The sequence below is a fragment of the Heterodontus francisci genome, chromosome 7 (genome assembly GCF_036365525.1).
Source record: "Heterodontus francisci isolate sHetFra1 chromosome 7, sHetFra1.hap1, whole genome shotgun sequence".
Taxonomy (NCBI): domain Eukaryota; kingdom Metazoa; phylum Chordata; class Chondrichthyes; order Heterodontiformes; family Heterodontidae; genus Heterodontus; species Heterodontus francisci.
This window is the reverse complement of record NC_090377.1, coordinates 53,261,194-53,274,262: the sequence shown is the minus strand read 5'-3', so window position 1 is coordinate 53,274,262 and position 13,069 is coordinate 53,261,194. Positions and strand designations below refer to the sequence as shown.

Here is a 13,069-nt window from a genome sequence, read left to right as displayed (position 1 = left end):
CTTACTGGCAGGCTAGGTACAATGGTCACCCCAGTGATTTGTGAATTTGCAACATTTCCCATTTGGAAAAAAAAGTTTTCTAGCTGTCTTACAAAGGCACAAAGACCAACTGTAGAGAGAAAAGAAATTTTAGTCAAACGAAGCCCTTATACATGAGGAGCCAAGAACCCAACCCACTAGAGAAACCGAATCTTGCCCTACCTGTCGAGTGGATACCAGGACTAATTATATCAAACAAAAGGGAAAATATGTTTCCATTATTCATTCATGGGATGTAGGGATTGCTGGCAAGGCCACTACTTGCCCTTGAGAAGGTGGTGGTAAGCTGCCTTTGTGAACCACTGCAGTCCTTGTAGTGTAGGTACACCCACAGTGCTGTTAGGGAGGGAGTTGCAGGATATTGACACAGCGACAGAGAAGGAATGTGATATATTTCCATTTCAGGTAGGTGTATGACTTGGAGGGGATCTTGCAGTTAGTGGTGTTCCCAGTTGTCTGTGGCCCTTGTTCCTTTAGGTGATAGAGGTAGTGGGTTTGGCAGGTGCTTTCGAAGGAGCCTTGGTGAGCGTCTGCAGTGCATCCCATAGATGGTACACACAGATGCCACTCTGCGTCAGCAGTGGAAGAAATGAATGGTGCCAATCAGGCAGGCTGCTTTGTCCCAGATGGTGTCACGTTTCTTCAGTGTTATTGGAGCAGCACTCATCCAGGCAAGTGGAGAGTATTCCATCACAATCCTGACTTGTGCCTTGTAGATGGTGAACAGGCTCTGGGGAGTCAGGAGAGGAGTTACTCACTGCAGAATTCCCAACTTCTGACCTGCTCTTGTAGTCACAGTATTTATGTAGCTGGGGCCGTTTCTGTCAGTTTCTGGTTAATGGTAACCCCTAGGATGTTGATGGTGGGGAGTTCAGTGATGGTAATGTTGTTGAATGATATGGGGAGATGATTAGATTATTTTGGAAATGGTCATTGCCTGGCAATTGTGTGGTGTGAATGTTACTTGCCACTTATCAACCCAAGTCTGAATGTTGTCCAGGTCTTGCTGCATGTCTGCATAAATTGCTTCATTATCTGAGGAGTTACGAATAGGACTGAACACTGCAACCATCAGTGAACATCCCCATTTCTGACTTAATGTTAATATCAACCATGGTAATACTGGAGTTCAGTAACGATATGGGAATTTGTTCCCAGCAAAAATGAAAACCTCACTGCATCTGACTCAGTGTCATACTGGAGCCCATCCAAAAATTATTAGGGATTTGAGAAATAGCCAAGTAAAACACATGCATTGAGTAACAAAAAGTAAGCAAAAATGGGAAAAATGACTCTGGTCACTTGCTCCAAGGAAGAGCTCAACTATTAGCCTCCTGGATCAGCCACAGTTTTTCATCAATCAACTTCTCTTTTCAAGATGCATTTTGGTCATCCTTCACTGACTCCAGACACTGTCTGTGTTTTTGATTTACTGCTGTTTCTCTTGTGCTGCCTATTAGTCCAGTTGTTGTCATTCCTTTACTGCCTTACAATATATTTTCAACACAGTTTTGCTTACTTTCCCCCCCTTTTTTATTAGCCCAATTTTGACTAATTATCTCCTCACATCATCCTTTAGCCTTACAATAGTTTCTCACCATACCCAGATCTATTTTACTGGGCCACGTAATTTAGTTTCCCCTCCAATTTTATTTATATGTACCTTATTTGCTGCTTTGAACGTTGCAAGGGAGAGATGAGAAGCAATTGGTAGAGATGTGCAGACTGTTGAGAAATGTGGGAATAAAATCACACAAGGGCAAGCCACGTAACTGGGCAAAAAGAACAGAAGTGGGGGATTAGGACAGTATGATCAAAGATCAGAGGAGGATAAGGCAGGATAGCATACCATCATCTGTATCACCAAAGATTTTCATTCATTACTTTTTTTGGTACTCTCAGTGCTGTGGTATGGATAGAGGATGGACTGGATACCCTTCTTTTGAACTGTCAGCAAAATGAGGTACTAGGGCGGTGATTACCCTCCCCACCCCCAACCCCCACTTCATTTACATGCCTGCCTCTCACACCTTACCAGAGGGGGGTAGGAAGTTGGCATCACAGATTTCCCCCTTCCACCGTCCCCCTCCTTTTCTCCAGTGAATTAAGCATGATCGCTGCTATCAACAAGTTCTCTTGGTGTAGCATTTTGTCTCACTATAGGATCTTTGTTGTATAGATAGAAACCACTACTGTGCTCTTTGCCTGACTCAGACAGATTACCATAAAAAAAGCTTGAAGGCAAGATACTGGTTTGTGGGCACTGATCTCGAAGATTACTACAATATCCTCTCACTCTTGACTTGACTGGACTGAAAAGAGTGGTAAAGAATATTTGCTTATAAGGGCAAGAACTGAGAGCAGTATTTTGATCATAGAGGCAGAGGTGAAAGAGACCAGCTGGGCAAAATGATCTTAATTGGAGGAATTAAAGGCAAAAAAAAAATGAGAAAGCCTGAGGAAGAATGTGTCTGATTGGCATTCTTTGTCTAATCCATATTTGAATCAGACTGACCATAGCAACAGTACATGACTGTTAGTATAGGTGTAGGATTGTGTGATGTTTTCTAACCTGAAATGTGATAGATTCTTTTTTATGCATCACTCTGCTGAGTTTTATTTTGATGTCAGGAAGTTAAAGATTTATTTTCAAAAGCATTTTAAAAAAATCCATATTCAGTTGCTTTGCTAAGTTTAGTTGTATGCCAGAAATCATACTTTTGCATTTTATTTTTCCTTGAGCTATCAGGCCAGAATAGTTTTAATATGCATTAATTTTCCAATGCAATGCATACTAGGTAATTGGAAGCTGATTCATGTTTACTGTTCCAATCCTTACCAATCTTACAATCTAGTCTGTGCCTTTAAGTGAAGGCCATTTATTGCTTCACTGGGAGGGAACCATAATCTAAGTGCCAGCCCTGACTGATCTTGCACGCCACCTAGTGGTTTACTCAGAATGGCTAGGAACTGTTGTATGACTGAGTAATGATACTTAAGAGAAGACCTAAAGGTGGAGAAGGAGACTCAGAACATGTAAATTTCCTTTGAGATGTGTGTTATTTACTGCATTTATAAGTGTTATCAGTTGCCCTATTATTTACAGAACCTGAACAAATAAGCACTGTTATTCTGCTTTAACATTTTTGCATCAATATTAATCGCCTTCGAGTTTTATAATATACTGTACAGCATTGTCAGCAATGTAGTATGAATGTTTCTTATACATTGCAATTTATTTAGAAAACTATAATTCCCATATTGTATTTTTACAAATGGAACAACAGTTACATTTAGATGCCTATATGCATGCATTCTATTATAAAAAAATGTACTATATTTACAACGAACAAAGCAAATTCCTAACAATGAGAACCCAATAACTTATAACTTGGACTTAAATAAATACTCATCAGGCACTATTCTATGAAGGACAAAATCTGCAATTGCAGAAGTGGGTCTTTGTCATAGTTAGGGTGCATACAGCACGATCATTTTATATACTCACCTTGATGATGTATTAAATGACAATAAATTTAAAACTGGATAAAATGCCTAATGGCATGAGGACACATTGGGTAAATGTTCAGCTTCAGTGCTCCCAGGGCAGAACTTCACACCATACTGCATATTGGGAATTCTGGTGCCTTGGTCAACATTCCTCACTCTTAACAGCACAAAAAAGTAGCTTAATATGACATCCATCCAATTATTTCCTGACATCTGCACCCTAGAAATGCTCGGTATAAGGAATGCTGAGTATGGGTCATGGAGGAGGGTATTAAATTTAAATAACCATTTTGGCGAACACAACCTGAGTCAAAGCACAAATTAAAAAATTTACACATAAACACTTTTTTTAAAGTTTGCAGCCTGTACTACCAACTAATATGCTCTCGCAATTCCCTCAGCTAAGGCAGATGCCCCGACAACACTGTAGATAGCTTAGTGCCTGCCAGCATCCATAAGAACATAAGAAATAGGAGCAGGAGTAGGCCATTCTGCCCCTCGAGCCTGCCCCGCCATTCAATAAGATCATGGCTGATCCGCTCCAGACCTCAATTCCTCTTTCGTGTCAGCAACTCATAGCCCTCAGCTCCCCGATATTTCAAAAATATATCTACCTCCTCTTTAAATACTTTCAGTGGTCTAGCCTCCACAACTGTCTGGGGTAAAGAATTCCAGACATTCACTACCCTCTGAGAGAAGAAATTCCTTTGCATCTCAGTTTTAAATGAGTGTCCCCTTATTCTGTAACTATGTCCTCTAGTTTGAGATTCTCCCACTAGTGGAAACATCTTCTCAACGTCTACCCTGTCAAGCCCCTTTAGAATCTTCTATGTTTCAATAAGATCACCCCTCATTCTTCTAAACTCTAATGAATAAAGGCCTAACCTGTTTACCATTCTTGATAAGTCAACCCTTCATCCCAGGAATCAGACTAGTGAACCTCTTCTGAGCTGCCTGCAATGCTAGGATATCATTTCTTAAATTTGGGTCACTTAAGGCAAAGAAGATGGAGTAGTTGAATTCTGCTGGGTGTTGCCATCCTGCTAGCTCTGTCTCCTTCCTGATTGCAGGCCGTGAGTGGGGTGGACAAAACTGCTACACAACCCAACAGGAATTCCTGGTGAATATATCCAGGACACAGATCCAGCATTTTCAGTTCCTACTAGATTTTCTGCAGGTCCTTTACCACCTCTTTTGTGCTGGAACTCCCAATTCACAGCCCTAGGAATGTCAGAGCCAAACTCTGATGATATATCAAGTATACTTTATTATTGGATAATTTATTAATAATTGTCTTTGCTGTGTCATTTTTTCCATTGTAATTGTGGACACATAATTCCCTGGGACATTGGGACAGTTCTGGAGGAGGTGGTACTTATACAGACCAGACAGGTTGCACCTAAACAGAGCTGGGACCAATGTCCTCACGGGGCGGTTTGCTCTTGCTGTTGGGGAGGGTTTAACTAACTTGGCAGGGGAATGGGAACAAGGATGCAGCATTATGAAGATGCACAGAGGATTGCGAGAAGCAGATAGCACGAGAGTACGCAATAGTAAGGTATTTGGTGGAGTCGGACTAAAAGGTAATTCAATAAAATCTAAATTAAGTTTACAGTACATGTTTGTAGACACACAAAACATGTTAAGTAAGGTTGGTGAGCTGCAGACACAAATAGCCACATGGAAATATGATGTTGTAGTGATAATGGAGACCAGGCTCAATAAGGGCAGGCCGGGGTACTAAATTTTCAGGAAAGACAAGGAAGGAAAGAAAGGAGGAGGGGTGGCTGTAATGATTAAGGACAATATTATGAGGGAGAGGATGTCCTGGAGGAATCAAGGACTGAATCTATTTGGTTAGAGTTAAGAAACAATAGAGCATCATTACACTACTGGTTACAATGGATGGTAGGACCCTAGGAAGTACAGAGGGTCAGAGGGACCTTGGTGTACTTGTCCATAGATCACTGAAGGCAGCAGCACAGGTAAATAAGGTGGTTAGGAAGGCATATTGGGATACTTGCCTTTATTAGCCGAGGCGTAGAATATAAGAGCAGGGAGGTTATGATGGAGCTGTGTAAAATGAGGGTCAGAGGGACCTTGGTGTACGTGTCTATAGATCACTGAAGGCAGCAGCACAGGCAGATAAGGTGGTTAGGAAGGCATATCGGATACTTGCCTTTATTAGCTGAGGCGTAGAATATAAGAGCAGGGAGGTTATGATGGAACTGTATAAAATGCTAGTTAGGCCACATTTGGAGTACTGTGTACAGTTCTGGGCACCACACTATAGGAAGGATGGGATTGCACTGGAGGGTGCAGAGGAGATTCACCAGGATGTTGCCTGGACTGGAACATTTCAGCTATGAAGAGAGACTGAAAAGGCTAGGGTTGTTTTCCTTAGAGCAGAGAAGGCTGAGGGGGGACATGACTGAGGTATACAAAATTATGAGGGGCATTGATAGATTAGATAGGAAGAAACTAATTCCCTTAGCGGAGGGGTCAATAACCAGAGGGCATAGATTAAAGGTAAGGGGCAGGCGGTTTAGAGGGGATTTGAGGAAAAAAGTTTTCACCCAGAGGGCGATTGGAATCTGGAATGCACTGCCTGTAGAGGTAGTAGAGGCAGGAACCCTCACAACATTTAAGAAGTATTTAGATGAGCACTTGAAACGCTGTAGCATACAAGGCTACGGGCCAAGTGCTGGAAAATGGGATTAGAATAGTTAGGTGCTTGATGGCCGTCACGGACACAATGGACCAAAGGGCCTGTTTCTGTGCTGTATAAGTCTATGACTCTATGACTACTGGATGTATTAAGTGGCCTATTAAGGACCAATTAAGGCCCTTTTCCCACTGGGATCTTACCAGGGGCGGCGGTGGGGTGGGGTGGGGGGTGTGGGGTGGGGCTGCTTCTGCCACGTGGGGACGATGCCTTGTAAAACGATGCACCCTCCCTGTGGGCTTGGGAGGAGTTTCTCCTTCATGGGCAATTTGTAGCCCATGGAGGTCTCCCACCAGGAACCAAATCACCCCCTGGGATCCCCCCACCACCCCGCCTTGCTGGGGCCTTCCGGACTGAGCCCAGTGACCCCGCCTCACCTACCTCTTCTCCAGGGTTCCAGTGCTGAGCCTGGGTCAGAGGCCTCTGCAGTACCGGCAGCAGCCATCGCTCCCAGTGGAGCTGCTGATACTGCTGAGCTGCCAGCCCTGTGATTGGCCAGCAGCTCTTGGAGGCGGGATCCTTGTCTCTTTAAAGGAATGGGGATCCCACCTCCTAAAACGTTGAAAAAAAAAGTAGATTGCTCCGGGGTGGGGTGGGGTGGGGTTGGGTTGTGGGGGGCGGGGGGGGGGCGGGGTTGGTGGGGGGTGTAGGGAAAGGCAGAGGCAGGGATCCCCTCACCTTTTTCGCCCAGTGCCTGGACCCTGCCTCCAGCACAAACTTCAGCCCATAGAGTACAAAATCAAGGAAGTTATGTTGAACCTTTATAAAACTCTGGTTCAACCTCAACTGGGGTATTGTGTACAATTCTGCCAATTAAGAAGGCTGTGAAGGCTTTAGAGAGGATGCAGAAAAAGATTCACGTTAATGGTTCCAGGGATGAGGGACTTCAGTTACCAGGATAGATTGGAGAAGCTGGGGTTGTTCTCCTTAGATTACAAAAGTTTGAGGGGTGAATTAATAGAAATGTTCAAAATCATGAGGGTGCTAGACAGAGTAGACAGACCCATTGGCAGAAGGGTCAAGAACCAGAGGACATCAATTTAAGGTAGAAACATAGAAAAATAGGAGCAGGAGTAGGCCATTTGGCCCTTCGAGCCTGCTCCACCATTCAATACGATCACAGCTGATCATCCAAACTCAGTAACCTGTTCCCGCTTCCTCCCCGTATCCCTTGATCCCATTAGCCCTAAGAACTATATCTAACTCTTTCTTGAATATATTTAATGATTTGGCCTCAACTGCTTTCCGTGAGAATTCCACAGGTTCACTACTCTCTGGGTGAAGAAATCTCTCCTCATCTCAGTCCTAAAATACCCCTTTTCCTTAGACTGTGATAGTTGACCTTAGGCAGTTGACAAAAGAACCAGTGGCAGCATTAGGAAAGCTTTTATACCTAGTGAGTGTTCAGGATCTGGAATGCACTACTTGAGAGTCTGGTGAAGGCAAGTACAATTGGGGCTTTCAAATGAGGATTGGATGAAAAAATGTGTGGGGCTACGGGGAAAGGGGAGGGGAATGGAATTAGCTGATTTGCTCTTGCAGAGAGCTGGCATGCACACGACAGACCATACGGCCTCCTTTTGTGCTGTAATAATTTATAATTCTATAGGAAAGTGCTTATGTAAACTTACCGGCCTGTAATTCTGTAAGGCCTCAGTTATGACATACCCAGTTCTTCAGCCTCATTAGTCGAAAAACTCTTGTGTTCTCTCCAACTCTACTTCTCTCTTCCCCTAATTGATGTAGGCTTTGTGAAGGTATTGTTTAAAAATAATGGCAAAAGTATTATTTCAATATGCAAACTAAATTAAGTGTGCTTATCATGGTCCAAATATTACCCACTCACTAGTGCCCTTTTACTTGAAGACTACTGATCTTCATGCTCATTATGCAACCCCAAAGGAAGGTGATTATTAAATATTGAGTCTAAGTGCTTCCTTGGGATCTGTTTTAATAACTACAGACAGTGGATTTGGGCTTAAGCAAAGTAGCCTTTGTTCCCAAGATCATCAAATTAAAGGTTCTTTGAAAACCCAGGGGTAATTTGCATGCTGTTTACATTTCAACCATTCAGATGAAATTGCAATTTCTATTACTTTCAGAAACATACTATTTGAAATGATAATACATGCAAATTGGCACAGAGTGGAATATAATAGACTAATTTATTTGCCCTGATTGCTGAACTATCAAAAGCAAATCTTTGAAAGAAAACAGTAGTACTTACATATTAACCACTCTGTCCATCTTTCAATATGTGAGAATGATGTACTCCTAGTTTGTTGATTGTCGAAACAAAAAGAGAGGGTGTATGATGTAGGTCAGGTGAATTCTTCAAGTGAGAACCAGGCCATATACAATAAGTTGAGAGGGAGGTGAAGAGGAAAATAAGACTGGCAAAGAAAGAACATGACACCTTCCCATGCAATCACAAGAGGTGTAACACCTGCCCTTTTACCTCCTCTCTTCTCACCATCCAAGGCCCTAAACACTCCTTCTAGGTGAAGCAGCGATTTACTCGTACTTCTTTCAATTTAGTATACTGTATTCGCTGTTCACAATGCGGTTTCCCCTAAATTAAGGAGACCAAATGCAGATTGGGTGACCCCTTTGGTAATACCTCCATTCAGTCCGCAGGCATGACCCAGTGCTTCTGGTTGCTTGCCATTTTAATTCACCACCTTGTTCTCAAGCCCACATTTGTGTCCTCGGCCTGCTTTCGTGTTCCAGTGAAGCTCAAGGAACAGCACCTCAACTTCTGCTTAGGCACTTTACAGCCGTGTGGACTCAACATTGAGTTCAACAATTTCAGACCACGACCCGGCCTTAAGCTTGTTTTCCATGTTATTGCTTTTGGACCGAGCAGTTCATTATTCTGCCATTAACACTCTCTCTGGATAAGTGCTTTGTTTTTGACTACAACTATTACCACTCCCTTTGCCTTTTGTTTCAAGACATCTTTGTCATTTAATCTCTCCCACCCTCCGCCCTATCACCGACCTTCCCTTTTGTTCTTCTTCCCATCCTCCATTTCACTTGCTCAAAACCTATTATATTTCTAACCTTTGCCAGTTCTGATGAAAGGTCATTGACCTGAAATGTTGGGCTGGATTTTGTGCAGGAGGCAGGGCTCCCAGTACCAGGCAGAAAAGGCAGGGGGACCACTGCTTTTGCATTTTTTCAGCCCCCCCAGAGAGATCCTCCAATCTTTTGGGGTCAAACTTTAACGAGGCAGGATCCCCGTCCCTTTAAAGACATTATAGAGATGGGAATCCCACCCCCAAGAGCCGCCGGCCAAACTGACGGCTGGCAGCTCAGCAGTATAGGCAGCGCCACCAGCAGCGGTGGCCACTGCCAGTGCTGCAGAGGCCTTGGACCCAGGCCCAGTGGTGGAACCCCTGAGAAGAGGTAGGTGAGGCGGGGTCGCTGGAGCCAGTCCTGAAGGCCCCGGCAAGGGGTTGGGTGGGTGGGCATTCGGTGCAGGTGGAGAGGTTCCCAGGCGGGGTACGGTTATTCCTGGGGGAGGTCCTCTGTGGGCCACAAATTGCCCACGAAGGAGGGACACACCTCCACAAACCTGTAGGGAGGGCACCTCATTTTACAAGGCATCCTTCCCGTGTGGTGGAGGCTCCCCCCACCACTGGTAAGATCCCAGTGGCGACTGGAAGCAGCCCTTAATTCACTGTCAATAGGCCACTTAAGGGCCTCAATTGGCTTCTGGGCAGGAAGGTTATCATCGGCCTATCCCGCCCCCAGGAGAATCAAAAGCAGGAATCCCAGCGTCGTGTTCCGTGGCAGATGATCCTGCCCCAATTCTCTGGCACCCACCCCCCCCCTCCCCCCACCCCCACCCTGCCACGAAACCCACCGTCAGGATGGGAGCAAGATCCGGCCCATTAACTCTGTTTCTTTCTCCACATATGCTGCCAGACCTGCTGAGCATCTCCTGCATTTTCTGTTTTTATTTCAGATTTCCAGCATCCACAGTATTTTGCTTTTATTTTGTACATTTAAATATGTTTGCATTCAATCCGGGGGCCTTGATGAGGCTTGTGTAGGAAATATGCATAAGGACCACCCCTCACTAAAATGCATGGTGCATAATTGCAGGTCAGAAAATGAATTGGTAAAAGGTCTTCGCTCTCAGTTCAGTGTTCTCCCTGAGCCAGTTGTTCACCTGCTTTCCTAATGCAAAGTACTGCTGAATCAGCCCAGTAATCCCTGCAGCCATATAAATGTCTTTACTTGTTTGTAAGATGACTGAAATACCTCTTTACTAACTTTAATAAACTGTGTGTTTGTGCATGTTAGCACATTTTACACATATTTGCTCTAGTTTTGCATAAAATAAGTTATTTGGCTTTCTGTTATTTTGTTTTAGGCATAGTTAGTGCTACTGATTGTCATGCTGAGCAAATCTTTTTGGACTGATGTCATGAATAAAAACATCTTTTTAAAGGCCAAGCTTTACCTGGGTGAATAATTTTTATGTTACATATATTGCGTCCAGTTCTAGTCACCACACTTTAGGAATGATGCGAGCCTCCTTGAAAGGATGCAGAGGTGATTTACCAGAATGGTTCCAGGTATGGGGGATTTTAGTTAGGTTGGAAAAGCTGGGGTTGTTCTCCTTGGAGCAAAGGAGATTGAGGGGAGATTTGATAGAGGTGTACAAGATTAAGACAGGGTTAGATAAGTTAGACAAGGAAAAATTGTTCCCATTAACTGATGGTGCAAGGACTAGGAGACACAGATTGAAGGTTTTGGGCAAGAGATGCAGGGGGAATATGAGGAAGAACCTTCTTACACAGTAAGTGGTAATAACCTGGAACACACTGACAGTGAGGGTGATGGAAGCAGAGACAATCAATGATTTCAAAAGGAAATTTGATGGGCACTTGAAGAAAATAAATGTGCAGGGCTACGGGGATCGAGCAGGGGAGTGGGACTGACTGGATTTCTCCACAGAGAACTGGTATGGACTCGATGGGCTTTCTTCTATGCCATAAATGACTCTATGTAACTAACACTATGTTAACCTACTTCTTTCAGGATGCGACAAGCACCAGCAAAGTTAAAGTGAGCAGCAGTACCAGAAAAAACGATCAGGGAAATGGTCCAACATCAACAACTGAACAGCTTTTGTCCTACCAAATGGAAATGGTAATAAGTGCAATACAACACTTGAATAAAGTTATTTAAATGTAAATTCTATTTACCTGGTTCTATCTTTAACACTTAATGTTATGAATTAGATAAAAACTGTTGTTATTTTCCAATGATTTCACTTTGTGTTTGAGTAAAACTGTATGACCAATAACTTGAAATAAAAATTGAAAATGTGAGTAGGTCTGGCAGCAACTGTCGACAGAGAAACTGAGTTAATAGGCGAAATTTTCAATTGATAGTCCACTTCTGAAATGGCGGGACGTGTGGTGGATCAGGAACTCGTTGGTAATTGCAGCGGACTTTGCCGTGGCTTTTTAACTAAGCGATGACATGGCATCCTGCCTCCGGGTTTCCTGACCAATCAAAGAGGGTTTTTTTTCATTGTTCATGGGATGTGGGCATCGCTGGCTAGGCCAGCATTTATTGCCCATCCCTAATTGCCTTAAGAAGGTGGTGGTGAGGGTGAGTGGTATGGCTCGTCAAATCTGTCAAAGGAAGGATTTATAACTAAAGGGACCCTGACATGGGTCAGAATGGCTCAACTGGATATGGATTCCTGAGGCTACAGCAACCAAGGATGGGAGCAAAAGGCCAGTCTCTCAAGCTGAGCAAGCATGCATGGAAGAGGCTAAGGAAGTGAGCAGCAGGAATGTGATCCCTCAAACCCGGATACAGAGCCCAAAGAGGTTCAAGGACCTTAGCAGGGCTAGAAAGGTGGGTGGGGGCATAACACTTTCTGGTGCTAAACCCCACACTCTGACCTTCCCAGTATTCTCTTGTATAACATTCCTCACACCAACACAACTTGCAGCTTCACTCATCCCTCCCACTCCAGGCACTTCCACACATCCCCATCTAAACAGTCTTACCTGAAGACAGGAGCGGTGACGGCTGGTGGACCTGAGATAGACCAGGTAATTACAGGCCAGTGAGTCTAACATCAGTGGTTGGGAAACTATTGGAAAAAATTCTGAGGGATAGGATTAATTTCCACTTGGAGAGGCAGGGAATAATCAGGGATAGTCAGCAAGGCTTTGTCAGGGGGAGATCGTGTCTAACTAACTTGATTGAATTTTTCGAGGAGGTGACTAGATGTGTAGATGAGGGTAAAGCAGTTGATGTAGTCTACATGGACCTCAGTAAGGCTTTTGATAAGATCCCGCATGGGAGATTGGTTAAGAAGGGAAGAGCCCATGGGATCCAGGGCAATTTGGCAAATTGGATCCAAAATTGGCTTGGTGGCAGGAAACAGAGGGTAATGGTCGAGGGTTGTTTTTTCGAGTAGAAGCCTGTGACCAGTGGTGTACCGCAGGGATCGGTGCTGGGACCCATGCTGTTTGTTGTGTACATTAATGATTTAGACGTGAATACAGGAGGTATGATAAGTAAGTTTGCAGATGACACGAAAATTGGTAGTGTCGTAAATAGTGAGGAGGAAAGCCTTAGATTACAGGACAATATAGATGGCTGGTAAGATGGGCGGAGCAGTGACAAATGGAATTTAATCCTGAGAAGTGTGAGGTGATGCATTTTGGGAGGACTAACAAGGCAAGGGAATATACAATGGATGGTAGGACCCTAGGAAGTACAGAAGGTCAGAGGGACCTGGGTGTACTTGTCCATCGA

At 43.9% G+C, this 13,069-nt stretch overlaps 1 protein-coding gene across 1 annotated transcript in view; it reads left to right on the top strand.

Moving 5' to 3' along the window:
• Positions 1 to 13,069, top strand: part of LOC137371989 (xin actin-binding repeat-containing protein 2-like) — a 129,165-nt gene that overhangs the window by 82,775 nt on the left and 33,321 nt on the right. The window contains exon 5 of the mRNA XM_068035206.1: positions 11,327 to 11,437. Within this exon, the coding sequence (XP_067891307.1) occupies positions 11,327 to 11,437 (111 nt within the window). The remainder of the gene's footprint in view (positions 1 to 11,326; positions 11,438 to 13,069) is intronic.